The sequence below is a fragment of the Ursus arctos genome, unplaced genomic scaffold, assembly GCF_023065955.2.
Source record: "Ursus arctos isolate Adak ecotype North America unplaced genomic scaffold, UrsArc2.0 scaffold_25, whole genome shotgun sequence".
Taxonomy (NCBI): Eukaryota; Metazoa; Chordata; class Mammalia; order Carnivora; family Ursidae; genus Ursus; species Ursus arctos.
This window is the reverse complement of record NW_026622930.1, coordinates 12,868,243-12,890,122: the sequence shown is the minus strand read 5'-3', so window position 1 is coordinate 12,890,122 and position 21,880 is coordinate 12,868,243. Positions and strand designations below refer to the sequence as shown.

Here is a 21,880-nt window from a genome sequence, read left to right as displayed (position 1 = left end):
TTTTTAAGTGATCACATTTATTGGCATAAAGTTGGTCATAATTTTCCCTTACCACTTTTTTTTAAAGATTTTATTTTTTAAGTAATCTCTATACCCAACATGGGGCTCGAACTCACAACCCTGAGATCAAGAGTCACATGCTCCACTGACTGAGCCAGCTAGGTACCCCTTCTCTTGCAGCCTTTTAATGTTTATGAATCTATAGTACTCTCTCCTCCTCTTGGGTGTTGGTAATTTGTGTCTTCTCTCTTGTTCAATCTTGTTAATAGTTTACAAATATTATCGATCTTTTCAAAAAATCCATTTTTAGTTTCACTGATTTTCTCTGTTTATCTCTTTTCTATTTCATTGATTTTTGTTCTGATTTTTACTATTTCCTTCCTTTTGCTTGCTTTGGCTTTAATTTGTTCTTTTTCTAGTTTCTTGAATTAGAAATTTATCCCACTGATTTGAATTTCTTTTCCTTTCTAATATATACATTTAATGTTATAAATTCTTCTATGTATTTTTAGACATTTAGAAGCTCTATTATTAGCTACATACACTTTTAGAATTACTACGTCTTGTTGATTAACTGACTCCTTTCTTATGTAACGTCTCCCTTTATCTTCTGTAAAGATCTATCTCTTTGTTCTAAATTCAACTCTCTGATGTAATAATCACCCTAGCTTTGTTTTGATTATTGTTTACATGGTATATAATTTCGCTTTTTGTCTACCTATATATCAATTTTAAATGGTTTTCTTATAGATAGCATATATGGGGCCTTGCATTTTCATCCAATCTGAAAATCTCTCCCTTTTAATTGTTCAGACCATTTAAATTTAATGTAACTATTGACATGACTGGAACCATCTTGCTTGTTGTTTTTTTACATTCCCATCTGTTCTTTGTTTCTTTTTTCTCTCTCATTCTGCTTTTTTGGATTGACGATTCCATTTCTTTTCCACTAATGACTGGTTAATTATGTTTGTCTATCTGCCCATCCACCCACGGCCCCTGCCTCCCCCGCTCTCTCGGCTGCCCAATGGTATACAGTATAGCTCTTTAGCTTATCACAGTCTATGTTCAAACAATAGTACACCAATTCATATATAGTATAACACTTTATAACAGTATACTTACATTTCTTCCCTGATCTTTTGTGCTATGGTTGTCACACATCTTACTTCTGTGTTATATATCCTGCAATATATTGTTACTATTGTTGATTTAGGTGGTCAATTATATTTTTTAAAAATTAAAAATAAGAAAAAGTCTTTTATATGTATGCTCATTGTCACCACTTATGATGATCTTCATTTCATTGTATGTATGTGTATTTTCTTCTGCTTGAATTCTTTGACGTTTCTTGTTATGCAGATCTGTTAGTAATGCATTCTTCCTATTTTGTTTGTCCTATAAAAAACAAAGTCTTTGTCTTCTTTCTTCAAAAGTGTTTTGAAATTTTTCATCCAGTACTTTAAGGGCATCTCTCTGATGGCTTCTAATTTGCATAGTTTCTAATGACAAATCTGCTGTAACTATTAGCTTTATTCTTCTGTATCTAAAATTTCTTTTCTTCTGATTTCCTTCAAGAGTCTGTCTTTGATTTTCAGTAGTTTAACTACAATATATCTAAATGTATGTTTCTGTTTATCCTGCTTGTGGTCCTCTGAGATTCTTGGATTTGTGGTTCGTTGTGTTTCAGAATTTTGAAAAATCCTCAGCCATTTTTCTCTTCAAATATTTCTTCCATTTCAGTTTCTCTCTCCTTTCCTTTTGGGACACCAAATACATATTTTTTCTGTATTTCTTGGATGCTCTGTTTTGGTTTTTTTCTACTCTTTTTTTTTCCTTTTGTGTTTCTATTTGAATCATCTCTATTAACCTATCTTCACCTGAAAGATTTTTTCTTAGCTGTGTCCAGTATTCTAATAAGACATTAAAAAACTTATTCATCTCTGGGCACCTGGGGAGCATGTGACTCTTGATCTCAGGGTTATAAGTTTGACTCCCATGTTGCAGGGTAGAGATTACTTAAAAATAAAACCTTTTCTTTCAAAGATTTATTTATTTAGTTGAGAGAGAGAAAGAGAGAGAGTGTGCACACATGTGAGTAGGGGAAGGGGCAGAAGAAGAGAATTTTCAGGCAGACTCCCCGCTGAGCGCAGAGCCCAACATGGGGATGAATCCCATGACCCATGAAATCAAGACCTGAGCCAAAACCAGGAATAGGATGCTTAACTGACTGAGCCACCCAGGTGCCCCCAAAATAAAATCTTAAAAAAAAAAATCTCTTCAACTCTTTTACCATGTTTTATTATTTCTAGCATTTCAATTTTACATTTTTATAGTTTCCACCTCTCTGCTGAAATTCCCATCTCTTTATGTATGTTGTATACTTTTTCCACAATATCCTTTAACATACTATTCATTGATATTTTTAAGCTCCTATCTGATAGCGCCAACACCGGGTCACTTCTGGGTTTGGTTTTGTTTATTGTTCTTCACAAGAGTTTGGGTGCATTTGTGTATATCTCATATTTTTAAATTCAATGTTGAAGGTTGTGTGTAGAGAAAGAGACTGAGGTAAATAATATTTGTACTTAAAAATGGGCACCCTTTTCATCTATAAGGCAACAAATGTAGGGGACTGAGTCAATCTAATCAGTAGTTGAAGTTGGGCTGGGCTTTGTTTTTCTATAATTACCCGCAATGTACCACAGACTTCAAATTCCTCAAGCAGTGGGCTACTAACTTGTGCTTACTGTGGGGCCTGGGATGCCAGAGGGTTTTTCTGTGCTTCTGTTTCATCCTATTTTCAGCAGTCCCTGTATGCTTGGGCTACAGAGGGGATTTCTCTCCAATTTCATGCCCCTTTTCTAGTAGTGTTCTGCCATTACTCATTATTTGGTGCTATGTTTGTTACATGGCTGGTGGTGGGAGGCAGAAATTCCTGGATATTCCTGGTCTAGCCTCAGTCTTAGGAAGGGTCTATATACCCAGAGCTCAGGGATGAGGCTCATCCTCAAGAGGCCCTTTCTGGACATCTCCTCCTAGCTTCTAGAATGCCTTCCTGGGATGAGAACTACCTAACTTCCACCCCCAGGAAAACTCTGAGCATGATTAAAGTTCCTAGAAGCCCAGGTTCACCCCAAAACATAATTCTCTATTATCCCATCTTAATAAATAATATCATCCACCCAGCTGCCCAAATCAGACACTGGGTGGGGGGTTGGGGGGGTGAGGCTTGACACCTTGACACTCTCTAATCTATTACCATGTCCCTCCTAATTATTTCTCAGCTATGTCTGTATCTATCCATTTCTACAACCATTACCTTCATGGAAGCTACCATCACTTCCTGTGAGATTTCCACAACAGTCTCCTAAACGGAGTCTCCATGTCTTCTCTTGCTCCTTTTCTTCCTTCTGCCTTTTCACAAGCAGTCTGAATAACTTTCTGTAACACGATCTGGGTCATGTTACCCTTGTGATCTTTCTCATCCTTCAGGTATCAACTTGATTGTCGCCTTGTTGGAAGGGCCTTCTCTGACCACCTAACATCACATAGGCCTGCCTCTATTATTCCCTCTCACAGTAGCCCATCCCATTCCTTCATTGCATTTATAAGTATTTTTTCTAATTTGATTACCGGCTGTCTCCCTCTGTGGTGCTGAAATGTCCACAAAGTCAGGGCCACATCTATTTCATTTACTAATAATGTTCAATGTCTACTGCAATGTTTGGTGCAGGATAAGTATTCAATATACATAATAAATGAATGAAACACGTAATGAATGAGTAAATGAATGAATTTGCAAGACCAATCAGAAATGCAGAAAAAAGGCAATAAGAAAGTAACCTACTAGGCACTAGGCACTACTAGGCACCTAGGCTCTCTCATTTATTTCCCCACAAAAAGCCACTGAGATACACACTACTATCCTCTCTTCACTGAAGGAGGAAGTGAAGCTTTGTTCTACTGGGTGAGTTGCCCAAACTGCATGGCTAGCAAGTATTAGAGTTAGTGCTGAAACTCTGGTCCATCTGACTCTGCAGTCCAGCTCCTTCCCCTTCGTCCCATCAGTCTGCCTTTTCTTGCAGAACAAAGTCCAAAAGACAAGAGGTCAGAGCTGCCAGGATGAGGCTTTAGGTTATAAATGGGAAGAATGGGAAAGACACAAGTGGGGAGGCAGAGAGAATAGCTTAGCTCAGGGTTTACCCTTAAGTCTAATAGTCTTGGATTTCATCCCTTCTTCGCAAAGAGCCTCTAACACATGGGCCTGGGAGGAGCATTGTTTGGCAGTGTCGAAGCCACCACTTGTTCTGCGGATAAACACTTCCTCGCAAGAGGACTGCCAACAAGCATCCTTAACAAGTGTATCCTACTTTGGCAAAAGCATACACCCAGTGACTAAGGAAGCATGACAGCAAGGGGGTAGAGGCCAAAGATTTTAGGTCAAAAGACCCAGGTTCAAGGTCAGGTTCTGATACTCCTCACCACTTGTGGACTGAGGACAATTCCTTCAATCTCGCAGATCTTCACTGTCTTCATCTGTGTAATGGGAATAATAATATATACCTGAAAAGATTATTATGAATTTTAAGTGGGAAACTTAACGAGCATATAAGCATTATAATCATTAATGGAGGGACGCCTGGGTGGCTCAGTCGGTGAGGCATCTGCTTCTCCCTCTGCCTGCTGCTCCCCCCACTTGTGCTCACTTTCTCTCTCTCTCTCTGGCAAATAATAAATAAAATCTTTTAAAAATACTAATAATAATCCTTAATGGAGATATATTAAAGAGTTACCTTCAAGTAGGAACAAAGTAAGGACATTTTCTACCACTTTTTTTTTTTTTAAGATTTTATTTATTTATTCGACAGAGATAGAGACAGCCAGCGAGAGAGGGAACACAAGCAGGGGGAGTGGGAGAGGAAGAAGCAGGCTCATAGCGGAGGAGCCTGACGTGGGGCTCGATCCCATAACGCCGGGATCACGCCCTGAGCCAAAGGCAGATGCTTAACGACTGCACCACCCAGGCACCCCTACCACTTTTATTTTTTAACATTGTTTTAGAAAATCTGGAGACAGGAAAAAAAATCTGGAGACAGGGTATGAGAGAGATACAATGGAAAATATTAGGAAGGAACAACAAAAATCATTCCTCTGTCATATATTTGTATTCTTAGGAAAATGAAAAGAATCAACTCATTTTTATAGAATTCAGTATTGTGGCTAATATTCCTATGTTGCTACTCTTGTCAGCCTTCAAAATTCAGCTCAGGTGTCCTCTCTTCCAGGAACCATCCCTGACCTACCAGACTGATCCACCAAGACACTTCTCTGGGCTTGCAGAGTCTTCTAAGTGTTCCCCACCAAAGCACTGCCCACACTGGTTACAGACCTGGGTCCCCGATAGATCGTATGTTTCCTAAGGACAGGCTCTGCGGCTTATTCATTCCAGTGCCCCTAGTGTAAAGCACAGTGCAGAACATAGACAGCACTCAACAGGGGAGCCTGGGTGGCTCAGTCGGTTAAACATCTGCCTTCAGCTCAGGTCATGATCTCTGGGTCCTGGGATCCAGCCCTGCATGGGGCTCCCTGCTCAGCAGGGAGTCTGCCTCTCCCTCTCTCTGACCCTCACCCCTGCTCGTGCTCTTGTGCTCTCTCTCTGAATTAAAAAAAAAAAAGTACTCAACAAATGTTTGTGTAAGTGAATTAAAAAATTAAAAGCACTGCTATATGTGAAAATAAGTCAAGCAGAGAAAATCAATTATCATATGGTTTCACTCATTTATGGAACATAAGAAGTAGGAAGATCGGTAGGAGAAGAAAGGGAAGAAGAAAGGGAGGGTAAACAGAAGGGGGAATGAACCATGAGAGACTATGGACTCTGGGAAACAAACTGAGGGCTTCAGAGGGGAGGGGGGTGGGGGACTGGGATAGGCCGGTGATGGGTAGTAAGGAGGGCATGTATTGCATGGTGCACTGGGTGTTATACGCAAGTAATGAATCATGGAACTTTACATCAAAATCTAGGGATGTACTGTATGGTGACTAACATAATATAATAAAAAATTATTATAAAAAAATCATTACAGAAAAAATGAAAATATAATTTAAAAAATAATGATCCTATTCACAAAGCAATACAAATAGAAAAATTGGGAATAAAATAAACCTACTAAAATCTGTGAAACAAAAGGTCTTATAAAATGGAAAGAGATGTCATGGTCACAGATGAGTGAAGACTAAATATAATTCTCCAAATTATGGATAGGGTTCATAAAAATCCAACCGATCCCAACAGGACTTTTCTAGAACTCAACAAACTTATTCTAAAATTCACCTAGAAGTATCAGCAGGAAAGAACAAGGGCTATTCTGAAAAATAAGAGTAGTATGTAGCTACCAATTCTTTCAGATGTTGAAACCCTTCATAAAGAAGTACTTACTGAATGACGTCACACTGGTACAATATAAGAATAGCAGAACAAAATAGGAAAGCCAGAAATTACTATTGTATCTAAAATTTTATTGAATGACTTAAAATGTATGACAGCAAATGTGAAAAAAAACAAAGAGAAGATCATCTTAACGTGGCAGTGAAATCTGAGAGAAACGTTCATTTAGAGTCATACCTAATGGCACGCAACAAAACAAATCCCAAGATTTGGAAATTAAAAGTTGTTTTTGAAAATATGGAAAAGGACTGACGAATTTTTAAATCCTAGAGGGAGTCTATCCCAATATTTCAGCTTTAAAACAATGAAACAAATGTAATACAAAAAAATCAGGTTCAACTATATATAGATTTAAAATGTATGAGCAACTTAAAAATGGAAATTTACTGGCTGAGAAAATATTCAGAGCAAATATGATTCAAGAGTTAACATATTTATGATATAGACTTTATTCAAATGATCAGAAAAAGACTTTATCCAAAAACTGAACAGGAAGTATCCACAGACAAGAAAGGAATATAACATAAAGTTACCACAGGACCCAGCAATTCCACACCTAGGTATATACCCAAGAAAAATGGGAGCATTGCCCACACAGAATCTTGTACGTGAACATTTGTAGAAGCATTATTATAACAGCCAGAAAGTGGAAGCATCCCAAATGATAAGTGATAGATGATGAATGGATAAACCCAGTGCAGCATATCCATAAAATGGCATGTTGTCAGGAGAAAGAAAGGAAGCCCTGGGACATGCTGAAGAAGCCAGTTCTAAAAGATCACATGATGTATCGTTTTATCTGTCTGAAATGTCTAGAACATACAAATCTGCACACACTGGGGGAGATCGGAGGTAAATGGGGAGTGCTAGTGGGTATAGGGTTTCTTTTTCGGGGCAACAAAAATGTTCTGGAATTGGTGACATATTGGTGATGGTTGTACAACTCTAAATATATTTAAAAAGTACTGAATTGTATACTTTAAATGGGCGAATGGTAGGCATGTGAATTACATCTCAATAATGCTGTAATTCAAAAAGAAATGAAACATAACCTGTACGCAAGTAGATGGAAACAATTTCACCCTGACTGATAGTCAAAGAAATGCAAACCAAAGCTGCAAGCAAGGTACCACTGTCACCCAGCACACCAGCAAAATAACTCTTACACAACAGCAACCCCGCCAAGCATGCAAAGCAGCCACTATGCTCCTACACTGCCAAAGGGAGAAGACGTTAGCGTGACTTGTAGAGAGAGAACGGGACACAATACGTCGTTAATGAGAATGCCCAAAATATCTCCACTTGTGGGAATCTGCCCTTGGGAAACAACAAAAGCCAGGGGAGAGCTACCAAAGGAAGCCAGTATCACAGCAATATTTACAACAGGTCAGACCCAACAATAAGTTAATTATATCACAGAGGCCATCCCCTTGATGAAATACTATATTTCCATGAAAACATTTTCAAGTGTGGACATAATGTTGAGTGAAAAAAAAAACCAGATACGAAACTCTTTAATGCTATAAAATTATGAGGGCAAAGACTGACTGAGAATATACGAAAATTAAAATAAGCGACTGTTCTTTTCTGGTTTCCAGACTTTTCTGAGTTTTAAGTGCGCGTGGGCTCCCGTCCCAGCCAGTCAGATGGCAGGCCCGGAGTCAGAGCACATTTACTGGCTGGTCAGCGTCCTGACATGTCTTTAAGGAAGCAGTCTATTAAGCTGTGGACTGGTGCCCGCTGCTTTGGTACGAGTGAAGAGGGAGGGCATGGAAAGGGGATGGGAAGGAAGAATCTTTGTCTTTATTGTCTCACATTTTAAAGCCAAAAGCATGGCTACATGGACCCCCAGAGTCACACCCTGCCTTTGCCATCTGCGGCCCTGAGCACTTCTCCTGGGACATCTGTTTGAATTCATGCTGCACCTTAGTCTAATCCGCTGCCGAGCCCAGCACCTCAGCTCTGCGGCTGCAAGTTCCCCCTGCAGCGAGGAGGAAAGAAGGCCGGGGCCTGGCCATGCTCACTAGGAGCGACTCCTTGATGAACAGAGGAATCCCGGGTGAGGTCCGGCAGTATTTGGGGACCAGTTGTTTCTCCTCAAAACTTTAGCCCTAAAACTTCCCGTCAAAAGTCGACGGGTATCCCATAATTTAGTATTCACTTCTTTTCTAAAATAGGGTGTGAAGACGTGAACTGTCGGCAGGTGAAGTTCCAGCCCCAGCCTGGCACAGCGTCAGCTCAAGAAAGGCCATAACCAGCTGGTTGGCTGGTGCCTGCAAAGGACAGAGACAGGATGATTTCATTTGCCAAAAGCAGGGCTCATATTATGATATTCAAAAGTGAAGTCATCTTTATTCCTATCATGGCCATGAGAAGCTCCTTGTGGGGCAGGTAACTTGATTTACCATTGGCGTGATGCCACTATTGGAAGAGACACAAATCAAGGACAGCCTCTGTCATTTCCAATCCTCTCTGTTCTCATTCAATTTGTTTGATTAAATCATTGTATATGCACAATTTTAGAAGTCTCTTTTATTCCCCTTCAGAGAACAAACTATCAGAGAAAATTAGATGGCTCAATAACCCTAATATAACAAGGACAACACTAAACAAATATTTAATCACCCTGCTTTCCTGTATTCAAATTTTCTTTGGCCCTGCCTCCACCTTTGGACAGGGTAGGGGGACAAGAACACATGGAAATTTCCTACAGCAGGTGGAAAACACTGGTGGCTCACTGGTTCTCTAGCCCTGGACAAACCAAGCAGTATTAGCCCCACCATGAAAATGGAAGGCTGAAGCACGCAGAAATATACAACTGGACCAAGGTCGAACAGTCAGGGGTAAACAGAAGACCAGAACCCAGATATGATATCACGACTCCAGGGCAAGATGCTGTCCCATTAGCTTCTGCACAAGAGAGAAAAAACCAAGTTCTCCCAAGAAAAATTACTCCATAAATATTCTGTTAAAAATTATTTAACATTTTCAATGAAACAGCATGTTTATAATATTCCAGATTTTTCTCTATCTGAAATCTTCTAAGATTAGGAAAGAGTGACATAGGTACAGAACATGACAACAAAGCTAACATTTAACTGTTGCTAACCACACACCGGGGAGTGCATGAGTTAACCCACTCTGTCCTCACCATAGCCTCACAGCAGTCACTAGTGCCATTTTACAAATGAGGACCCTGACGTGGCACAGAGAGGTTGAGTAACTTGTCCAAAGCCCCACAGCTAAGAGGTGGCAAATCTAGGATCCCCACACTGGCCATGCTCTGCTGCCTCTCGCAGCATACGTTAGCTGCCTCGAGGTCAGCCAAGGTCGCCCCCTTTCTGAAGAGTTTCTGCCTTTCAGGTAGCAAACAAAGCTATCATCAAATGTCTCCACTATTCAGAGAATGGGGCTGCCTCAGAAACATGATTTGCTAGTTTGAGATCATGAGAAAATATTGACCATCACACTCTAATCTGTCCTCAAAAATTCTCCCCCAATTTTTTCTTGCTAGTGAATGAAGTTAAGAACCAACATTAATAAATAAAATGCCAAAAGGTCCTGGCCAACAGAAGCTTCTTCACTATGGAACAGCTGGGAAATGGAGGGAAACCACTGAGGAATGACCTGTGCCCTGCAGAACCGATATGGGAACAGAGTGTGTGGGATTTTCTACTTACAAGCCTTGCTTACCCAGAAAAACAAAGCACTGTTTACCTAGGCTTGTCCCAGCCTGTTACTTCTTTCAGATTTCATTTCCCTAACATTCCTGTTTTTAATTTAGCATAATTCTTAAAAGTCATTTTAAGTTCAAAATTAAAAAAAAAAAAAAAAAAGCCAAGCAGGTATCTTCTGCATCGCACCCCAATCTTGCCTCATACAGACCTTGAACATCCACCAAGCCCAGCAGTCACTTAAGGAAGGTTGTTTTTCCCTTCGACCTCCCACCAATCAACAAATGGCTTCTTGAGCACTTACTATGATCAAAACAGATATTGGGTTCATTCAGTCTCTCCCAGCACAAATATCCCAGCTTGCTGGACCTGGGGAGGCCTCAGGTGGTTTCCCATAAAGGAAAACTCACGCTGGAAAATCAGAGCCAGAAATGTGAAAATGTGCCAAATACTTACGGAGCACTATACATAGGTAAGGATGTGGGAAACGACACAGTTGTGCACTTGGGTGCAGCGGCCTGGGGTAATGACATGAGTGGCCCCTGAACTAGGTATCAGAAGAGTTCTAGTCCTAGCCTTGGTCCTAACTTCTATGTGTCCTCCCTGTCTGGGCCTCCATTTCATCTTCAAATCTGACATCCTCTGACCACTGTCTCCCCCAAAACCACACACAAAAATCTCTTTTAAATCCTATGATTAGGGGTGCCTGGCTAGTGCAGTTGGTTAAGCATCCAACTCTTGGTTTTGGCTCAGGTCATGATCTCAGAGTTGTGAGACCGAGCCCCACGTCAGGTTCCGTGCTCAGCGTGGCATCTGCTTGAGATTCTCTCTCTTCCTCTCCCTCTGCCCCTCCCGCTCATGCTCTCTCCAAAATAAATAATCTCAAAAAAAAAAAAAAAATTCCTACAATTACATAAGTCTCCTCGATGGTCTGGCCAGAGAACCCAACAGTGAATAGGTGGTCATACAGAAATACAACAGAAAGTACATCCAAGTCCGCCAATCCCCACATCATTAAAGCCACGTGTAACAGACGCAGCTCCTCTCTGCCAGCCAGGAGAAGGCAGCCCCGAGATGACAGGGCTGGACAACTGTTGGACAGTAAGGTGCAAAGTGAGGGCCCCTCCATGGCAAGGGCTGTGGGGTCAACAAGAACAGCTCGGCTGCGCTAAGCAGACTTCTCCACTTCCACTGGCCACCAAGGCGGCACACTGTGAAGACCATGTGGATTTGAAAAGCAGGCTGCATGATCATTTCTCTAAAGATCACACCATAAATTCTGAATAACCAAAAATTCCTTTCTCATAACAGCCTTCCGATTGAACATTTTGGCAAGACGGTCAAGTATCTTCCTGAATTCCCAGACAACATGACCCGTGATTTAGAACCCATGCTGGTGTCGGCCAGGTCAAAACTGGTCCCATCATTCTTCCCTACTCCTCTCTGTGGCTCTCACCTGCACTCCCCGCCCCTTACAAAGCAATTCTGATCCTTTCGTAAGAAGGCTTCCAGAAAAAAAAAAAAAAATTTTTACTTCAGTCTGTACACTGACAACAGAAGAAAGCTAACCGGACTTCGGTAGCCCCTTCCCATTCTAAACCTTAGGGAAACAGAGAACCCCAAAAATTGATGGGAAACAAGACTTGGATCATTTTCAAAGTCTCACAGGATTTCTCATTGTTTTAAATAATCTCACAGGACATGTCTCTGAGTGTAAAAGGGAGAATCTCAGTGTCAAGCCTTGGTTAGAATGCCAGGAAACTCTGCTAGAAGCAGAGATGGCTAGAACCCGTTGTTATTAGTAAAATATAAGTGGCATTGACTAAGAATCCAGTGTTTCTGCATCTGGGCTAAGGCCCTTTATTTACATGAGCTTTTATAATCCCCACCGGAACTCCATGGAATAGAAACTAGTCTGCTCCTCTCACAGATGGTAAAATTGAGGCTGAGATGAAGGAACAATAAAGAGCAAAGCCAAAAGGCAGCGATTCTTCTGAACCGACAAGTTCAGAACAGACAAGCCTCCAACCTTCTGGGCCTGAGGCTGTGAGCTCGGGGCCTCCTGTTCCCTCCATCTCCACTCGGGTGGCCCCCTTGTCAGCTGCTGGTTTCATTCCCCACCACGGGCAACCGCTGACTGCTTGGAGCAAAACATCCCAGGTGGTCTCAGGGGATACACACCCGCTCCAAGCAGGTCAGCTGGGAGCCCCCAGCAGACCTTTTGCATAACTACCAAAGGAAAACCTCCCCAATCCCAGGTGTACGTTCTGTTGGCATCTCGTCCATGCAAGGACAAATGGAGCTGAACCCACTGTGGGCAGGAGAACATGAATGACTAACCAACTTCAGGGCACGCTGTCATTTCTGCTCTGCAGATGTTAAAATGTTTCCCAAACACTCTTCACAAGGTGCCACAAACGCCACCATCCCCTTCACACTGAAGAACAGAAGTAAAGCTTTGCACCTCGAGGCAGATGTGTTGAAGGGTTTCCAGAGGTTGACCACAGCTCTCTACAGTCTGATGTGAAATTTTTAAAAAATTATCAACAGGAAGAAACACAGGGTCCTCACTTACCCTCTCTATCTCTTGGAGGTACAGGAGTGCAATGTCCCCTGCTTTCTCGTAACAGGTGATGACATCCTGTTCCCGGTCCACGTGGAGGTTACTGGTAGAAGAGGAAACAGGCAACTTCTCTAAACAAAGTCCTACAAAAATCAAACATACAAAACATGGCTGAGTTGTTTTCCATGGAGCTTAATTTTTCAATATTGCCCTAGAGGGCCCGACGGTCCCAGGATATGACAAACAGTCAAAAGACACAGATTCTCTGCCCTTTACCCTCCCTCATCAAGGACGCCTGACCTTGATAGCCAGGCTGAGAATCTGATCAGGAACTTCACCATAACCCCTTTCAGACCTCATGGAGCTTCTCAGTCAAATGTGTCCCAAGGTCCTTTAAGTAAGCAAAGCTAGGCTCACAGCATAATATTAGCTGAAGAATATCTTCCATCCCAAAATGTCCACTTAACTAACGCAACATAAAAAAAAAAATGTTAAATGCTCTTGGGGTCTTAGTTACTAGGAAAATCTTCTAACTTGGAGCCTTAGAGCTTTGGAGTCACAATAGCGCCACAGACTACGGCTCAGTTGTGGGCTGAGAAAATACCAGAACGGTTTTGTGGGCATTTCTCTGGAGATGGAGAAGCTCCTCTTTGCCAAGAGAGAGTTTAGCGCTGGGATGTACGAAAGCACAAAGGGCCAAAAGAACAACAAGCTGGGAGGAGTGGCTGGTGACTGAACCGCCACCAACCTCGGGGCCCTGGGCCAGCCTGGAGCAAGCTGGGCCCCAGATCTCCAGCCACAACTGAGGGCGGAGAGACAGCACCTACAGGGAGGGCATCTGGTGGCCCCACACAAGAAGGCCTCTGCTGTGGTGAGAGCCCTAGGACACATGTTTACACACAAGACACCCATTCCACTCCAGGCAAAAGTGTGGGAGAAGGCTTGATATTGACAGAAATGGGGTCTGGAACCAGAAGAAGCCAGAGAAATTCCCCAGAAAACCCACTCAATGTATAGACCAAGAAGCTGAGATGGGCCATGGTAAAGCAAGTGACTGACCCCAAAGCTGGCAGCCAGGTAACGACACAGCAGGACTCTGAACTCAGGTTTCCGGCCGGCCAAACAACACCTATCCGGTTAGTTGCTGACTTTCAGAGTAGACGCCACTCTGGACAGGGCCCCAGACACACTGGGCATCAGCAAATGATCCATGGTTTCATGCGCCATCATTTCTAGAATGGCCTCTTCCAAGCTGCTCTCATCAAACAGTGATTGTCCCTCCAGGCTGTAAAAAGCCATGAGAGATGGTTCTACTGAATGGGAAGGAGGAGAAACCACTTCTATTCACAAGGAGCCAACAACCGCAGACCGCATGCCTGGGAGCTCAGAGGTCACCGGTCTGTCACAGAAGGTACAGCTCAAAGATTTCGTTATTCTTTTTGACAGCTGTTACGGAGGTAAAATTGGCATATAACAAGCAAAACGTTTTTTCAGTATTGCATCATGATGATTTTTTTGTTTGTATTTATTTTGTTTTTTATTCACTACAGTCTATAGTTTAACCACATTAGGGCTTACGGTGTTCTGTAGTTCATGAGTTTTAGCAAATTCATAATGTCATGCATCCAATCCACCATTGTAGCAATGGACAGACAAATTCACTGCCCTAAAAATGTCCCATGCCCCACCTATCCACCCCTATCTCCCTCGTCCTGAACCCCTGGCCACCACTCATCTTTTCACTGTCTTTATGGTCTTGCCTTGTCCAGAATGTCATACAGTTGGAAACCTGCAGTATGCAGCCTTTTCAGACTGGCGTCTTTCACTCCTTTCACTTAGCATTTAAGGTCCCTCCATGTCTTCTGCGGCCTGATCACTTCTTTTCGTCCCTACGATATTCCATTTGTTCATTAATCCATTGAAAGGCAACTTGGTTGATTCCGAGTTGTGGCAAGTATGAATAAAGCAGCTATAAACATTACCGTGCAGGTTATTGTGTGAGCATAGTCTTTAACTCAAATGGGTAAATACCAGAAGTGAGACTCTGTAAGAAACAGCTAAATAAATACATTTTGTTTACCAATAGCTTTGAAACAATATTATTATATTTAGCTTTGTAAGAAACTGCCCAACTGTCTTCCAGAGTGGCTGTACCATTCTGCATTCTCACCAGCAAGGAATGAGACTTACTGTTGCTCAGCATTTGGTGTTACTAGTTTTTTGGATTCTAGTCACTTATTTTTTTTTTTAAGATTTTATTTATTTATTTGAAATAGAGCACAAGTCAGGGGCAGGGGGAGAGGGAGAGGGAGAAGCAGACTCCTCACTGAGCAGGGAGCCCAACCTGGGGCTTGATCCCAGGACCCTGAGATCATGACCTGAGCCGAAGGCAGATGCTTAACCGTCTGAGCCACCCAGGTGCCCCGACTTTAGTCACTCTAATAGGTGTATAGTAGTGTCTCCCTATTGTAATTTGCAATCCCCTAAAGACATAGGATGCTGAGCATCTTTTCTGATGCTTATTTTCCATCAGTACACTTTCTTTGGTGAAGTGTCTGGTCAGATCTTTGGCCCTTTTTTCAATTGGGCTGTTTGGTTTTTTGTTGTTGTTGTTGAGTTTTAAGAGTTCTTTGTATATTTTGGATAAGACTCATTATCAGATATTTACAAATATTTGCAAATATTTTCTTCCAGTCTATGACTTGCCTTTTCATTCTCTGAACAGTGTCTTTCATAGGATGAGAGTTTTTAGTTTTAATACAGTCTAACCTATCAATGTTTTCTTTCATGGACAATGATCTTGGTGTGGTATCTAAAACCCCTGCCAAACCCAAGGTCACCTAGATTTTTTTCCTGTGTTATCTTCTAGAAGTTTTACAGTTTTGCATTTTATGCTTAGGGCTACAATCCATTCTGAGTTAACATCTGTGAACGGTCTAAGGTTGTGTCCAGATTTTTGTCTTTTGCATGTGGATATCCAGTTGTGCCCACACCCTCTGTTGAAGAAACGATCTCGTCCCCATTGAATTGCCTTTGCACCTTTGTCAAAAATCAGTTGACTATTGTTGAATGGGTATATTCCTGGCCGCTCTGTTCTGTTCCACTCATTTGTTTATTCTTTCCCCAATATTACACTGTCCTGATTACTGTACACCATTTTATTTTAAACAGCTCTATTGAGGGATAATTTATATGCCATAATACTCATTAGTTTAAGTATAATTCAACAACTTCGATTTTATTTTTATTCTGCGACGCATGTAGGGTATTTGTTCATAGGAAGGCCACAGGTCTTGTGCCCCTTGTCTCAATGAACCCAGATTTCTGTTGGGTGTGTTGTAAACAGAGGGGCCATTTCTTCAGGCCCCCTGCTCTGAGCACACCCCTCACAACTTGTAATAAACCCAGAGCTGTGCAACCATCAACACAGTGCCGTTGGAGAACATTCCCATCATCCCCAAATGATCCTTTCTGCCCCAAAAAAGTCAATCCCTATTCCCACCCCCTGCTTCAGGCAACCACTAATTTGCTTTCTATTTCCATAGATTTGCCTTCTCTGGACATTTCACAAAAACAGAATCATAGAATATGTGGCCTTCTGTGTCTAGCTTCTTTCACTTCACATGTTTTCAATGTGCATCCAAATTATAACAGTACTCCATTTCTTTGTATTCCTGTATGAAGAGACTGCATTTTCTCTCCCTATTTGCCAGTAATGGAAGTTTGGGTCGTTGCCACTTTTTGGCTATTATGAATAATGCTGCCATGAAATTCATGCATAATCTTTTGTGTGGACATATGTTTTTAATTCCCTTTTAATGGGTATATACTTAGAAGTGGAATTATTGGGTCAGATAATATATTTATTTTTAATTATTTAAGAAATACCAAACTGTTTTGCAGAGTGACAATACCATCTTACTATTCCCACCAGCAATTTACAGGGTGGGGGGGTCCAGTTTCTCCACATGCTGGCCAACACTTACTGTTGTCTGTTTTATCATAGCCGTCTTAGTGGGTGTGAACTGGAATCTCAATGTGGTTTTGATGGGCGTTTCCATAATGACTAATGACACTGACCATCTTTTCATGTACTTATTTGTTACCCATGTATCTTTTTTGGTGAAATGCCTATGAAAATCTTTTATCCATTTTTATTGGGTTGTTTGTTTTCTTATTACTGAGTTTTGAGAGCTCTTAATATATAGTGAAAACAAGTTTTTTTTTTATCAGATACGTGATTTGCTAGTATTTTCTCTCAGCTATAAAGTTTTGTCATTCTCTTAACATGTCTTTTGAGGATTAGAAATCTTAAATTTTGATGAAGTAAAATTTATCAATATTTTCTCCTCTAAATTGTGCTTTGGGCTTCATGTCTAAGAAATCTGCCCAGCTTGAGGTTACAAAGGTGTTTTTTTTTTCTTTTATGTTCTTGTAAAACTTTTATTGGGTTAGGTTTTACATCTAGGTCTATGAACCATTTTAAAATAATCTTTGTACATGTTGCAAGGCAGAGATCGAAATTTACTTCTTTACAGATAGATACTCAAGTGTGCCAGTACTACTTATGAAAGATTTGCCTTTGTACTTTTATGAAAAATCAGATGGGCATAGTGTTTTTCTGGACTCTCTATGCCATACTGTGCCAATGAACCATTTGTCGATATCTGTGCCAACATCACCCTGTCTTCATTACTGTACCTTTATAAATCGTGAAAGTACCATTAGTGTTCCAATTGTGTTCTCATTTATCAGTTTTCTTGGCCAATCTTAGTCTTTTATGTTTCCATATAAAATCTGCTTGTCAATATACATTTTTTTAGGTTGTCTGGGATTTTGATTGAGATTATGCTGAATTTATGGACCAATTTGGGGAGAACTGGCATCTTAACGATATTGAGTTTTCTGACGCATGATCACAACATGTCTCTTCATTTATGTAGGTCTCTAACATCTCTTGGCAATGATCATAGTTTTCAGTGTACATGCCTTGTAAACCTTTTCTCAGATTTACCCTTAAGTATTTCATATTTACTGTGGTGCTATAAATGGTATTGTTTTGATTTCAATTTCCTTTTGTTCGTTGCTATGGATTTTGGGGGCACCTGAGTGGCTCAGTAGGTTAAGTGTCTGACTCCTGGTTTTGGCTCAACTCATGATTTCGGGGTCATGGGATCGAGCTCCATGTTGGGCTCCTCGCTCAGCAGGGAGTCTGTTGGAGATTCTTTCTCTCCTTTCCCTTCTGCCCCTTCCCCCCAAAATACATAAATAAATCCTTAAAAAAAATACAATAGATTCTTGAATACTGATCTTGAATTCTGTAACCTTGCTAAATTTACTTATTAGTTCTACCCCCCGTTTTTGTGGATTCCCTCAGAATTTCTATAGACAATCATGCTGTTTGCAAATAAAGGCAGTTTTGCTTTGTCCTTTCTGTTCTGGATGCCTTTTATTTCTATGTATCGTCTTATGCTTTATTTCACAAGAACCTCCAGCACAACGCTGACTGTAGTGGTGAGGGCAGACATCCTCGTCTCATTCTTACGTTAGGGAGTCTTTCACCACTAGGTTTGATGTTAACTGTGAGTGCTTCACAGATGCCCTTTATCAGGTCGAGGAAGAGCTCTTCTACACCAATTCTGCGAGGAGTTTATATCAAGAATAGATGCTGGATTTTCTCAAATCCTTTTCCTTTGTCCATTGAGATAATCATACGGCTTTTCCTCTTTTCATTTTTTAATCTGATGAATTACATTGACTGATTTTCAAATATTAAAAAAACTTCCTTTCCTGAGATAAACCCCACTGACCATGATGTATTATTCTTTTTTATATTGTCAGATTTGATTTGTTAAATTTTTGCTTAAAATGTTCATCTACGGGACACCTGGGTGGCTCAGTCATTAAGCATCTGCCTTCGGCTCAGGGCATGATCCCGGCGTTCTGGGATCGAGCCCCACATCAGGCTCCTCTGCTGGGAGCCTGCTTCTTCCTCTCCCACTCCCCCTGCTTGTGTTCCCTCTTTCACTGACTGTCTACCTCTCTGTCAAATAAATAAATAAAATCTTAAAAAAAAATGTTCAGCTACATGCATAAGAAATATTTGTCCATAGTTTTCCTGTAACGGTTTCAGTGTTTGTGTAAACGCTAACTTCATAAAATGACTTGAGAAATATTCCCTCCTCTTCAATTTTCAGGAGGAATTGGTGTGGAATTGTTATTTTGTTCATAGGTTTTTGGTAGAATTAACCAGGAAAGCCATCTGGACCCAGAGTTTTCTTTGTGGGAAGCTTCTCAACTATAAATTCAATGTCTTTGGGGCGCCTGGATGGCACAGCGGTTAAGCGTCTGCCTTCGGCTCAGGGCGTGATCCCAGCGTTCTGGGATCGAGCCCCACATCAGGCTCCTCCGCTATGAGCTGGCTTCTTCCTCTCCCATTCCCCCTGCTTGTGTTCCCTCTTTCGCTAGCTGTCTCTATCTCTGTCAAATAAATAAATAAAATCTTTAAAAAATAAATAAATAAATAAATAAATAAATAAATTCAATGTCTTTGATATAGGGTTGTTGAGATGATCTCTTTCTTCTTAAGTGAGCTTTGGTAGTTTATATCTTTTGAGTAATTTGTCCATTTCTTCTGAGTTGTCAAACTTATTGACATAGTGTTTTTTATAATATTCCCTGATCCTTTTAATGTCTATAGAATCTCTAATGACAGCACCTGTCCCATTCCTGATTTAGGCAACCTGTGTTTTCTCTTTTTTATCTTGAATGGTCTGGCTAATGGTTTATCAGTTTTATTGAAACTCTCAATAAAGACCTTTTGATATCATTGATTTTGGTTTTACCAATTTTTCTCTATTGTTTTCCTATTTTTTATTTCATTTATTTCTGCTCTAATTTGTATTATTTCCTTTCTTCTGCATACACTGGATTTGATTTACTCTTCCTTTTCTAATTTCTTAAGGTGGATACTAAAGTGTAAATCTAAGACCTTTTTTCTTTCCTAATATAGGCATTTAGTCATAAATTTCTCCTTAAGTACTACTTTAGCAATATTCTACAAATACTGATTTGCTGTTTTTATTTTCATTCAGTTCACAACACTAATTTAACTTTTGATATCTTCTCTAAAAATGTGGTATTTACTTGTGATTTTATTTCTCCTCTTTCATTTATGACCCTGAATAGCCAAAGGAATGTTGAAAAAGAAAACCAAAGCTGGAAGCATCACAATGCCTGACTTCAGGCTCTATTACAGAGCTGTAGTCATCAAGACAGTATGGTATTGGCACAAAAACAGACACACAGATCAATGGAACGGAATAGGGAACCCAGAAATGTACCCTCCACTCTGGCCAACTAATCTTCGACAAAGCAGGAAAGAACATCCAATGGAAGAAAGACAGTCTCTTTGACAAATGGTGCTGGGAAAATTGGACAGCCACATGCAGAAGAATGAAACTGAACCACTTTCTTACACCATACACACACACACACACACACACACACACACACACACCTCTCAAAATGGATGAAAGAACTAAATGTGAATCCAGGATGAAAGACCTAAAACAGGAATCCATCAAAATCCTAGAGGAGAACACAGGCAGCAACCTCTTTGACCTCAGCCACAGGAACTTCTTGCTAGACACGTCTCCAAAGGCAAAGGAAACAAAAGCAAAAATGAACTATTGGGGCTTCATCAAGATAAAAAGCTTTTGCACAGCAAAGGAAACAGTCATTAAAACTAAAAGGTAACCTCTGGAATGGGAGGAGATACTTGCAAATGTCTTATCAGATAAAGGGCTAATATCCAAGATTTATCAAGAACTTATCAAACTCAACACCCAAAACACAAAAAATCCAGGGGTGCCTGGGAGGCTCAATCAGTTAAGTGGCTGCCTTCAGCTCAGGTCATGATCTCAGTCTCCTGGGATTGAGCCCCATGTCAGACTCCCTGCTAAGTGGGGAGACTACTTCCTCTACTTCTCCCACTTATGCTCTGTCTCTCAAATAAATAAATAAAATCTTTTTTAAAAAAAATCCAGTCAAGAAATGGGCAGGGGCGCCTGGGTGGCTCAGTTGTTAAGCGTCTGCCTTCGGCTCAGGGCATGATCCCAGGGTTCTGGGATCAAGCCCTGCATCGGGCTCCCTGCTCCACTGGGAGCCTGCTTCTTCCTCTCCCACTCCCCCTGCTTGTGTTTCCTCTCATGCTGGCTGTCTCTCTCTCTGTCAAATAAATAAACAAAATCTTAAAAAAAAAAAAAAAAAAAAAAGAAATGGGCAGAAGACATGAAGAGACATTGCTTCTAAGAAGACACAAATGGCCAATAGACACATGAAAAAATGCTCAACATCATTTGGCATCAGAGAGATACAAATCAAAACCACAGTGAGATATCACCTCACACTGGTCAGAATGGCTAAAATAAACAACTCAGGAAACAAAAGATGTTGGTGAGGATACAGAGAAAGGGGAACCCTCTTACACTGTTGGTGGGAATGCAAACTGGCGCAGCCACTCTGGAAAATAGAATGGAGGTTCCTCAAAAACTTAAACATTAGAACTACCCTATGACCCAGAAAATTGCCCTACTAGGTATTTACCCCAAAGATACAGGTGTAGTGAAAAGAAGGGGCAGATGCACCCCAGTGTTTATGGCAGCAATGTCCACAATAGCCAAAATATGGAAAGAATGCAGATGTCCACCGACAGAGGTATGGATAAAGATGTATGTATGCACACCACATCTTCTTTATCCATACACACACCCACATGCACACACACACACACACACACACACACACACACACGCTGGAATATTACTCAGCCATCAAAAAGAATGAAATCTTGGCATTTGCAATGATGTGGGTGGAGCTAGACGGTATTATGGTAAGTAAAATAAGTCAGTCAGAGAAAGACAATTATCATATGATCTCACTCATATGTGGAATTTAAGAAACAAAACAGATGAACATAGGGGAAGGGAAGGAGAAATAAGACAAAAAAAGAGAGGGAGGCAAACCATAAGAGACTCTTAACTACAGGGAACAAATTGAGGGCTGCTGGAGGGGAAGTGGGTAGGGGGATGGGTAACTGTGTGACGGGCATTAAGGAGGGCACTTGAAGTAATGAGCACTGGGTATTGTATGCAACTAATGAATCACTGAACTCTACCTCTGAAAAGAAGA

At 40.9% G+C, this 21,880-nt stretch overlaps 1 protein-coding gene and 1 non-coding gene across 10 annotated transcripts in view; both read right to left on the bottom strand.

The window, feature by feature from the left end:
• Positions 1–21,880, bottom strand: part of TTC7B (tetratricopeptide repeat domain 7B) — a 249,895-nt gene that overhangs the window by 173,233 nt on the left and 54,782 nt on the right. For all 9 annotated transcript variants that reach the window (XM_026515458.3, XM_057318629.1, XM_057318630.1 and 6 more), the window contains one exon: positions 12,701–12,831. In XM_026515458.3, coding sequence (XP_026371243.3) covers positions 12,701–12,831 — 131 coding nt within the window. The remainder of the gene's footprint in view (positions 1–12,700; positions 12,832–21,880) is intronic.
• On the bottom strand, positions 15,945–16,074 carry LOC113267440 (small nucleolar RNA SNORA11). The gene has a single exon (XR_003320787.1). It is a non-coding gene; the product is annotated as a small nucleolar RNA SNORA11 (small nucleolar RNA).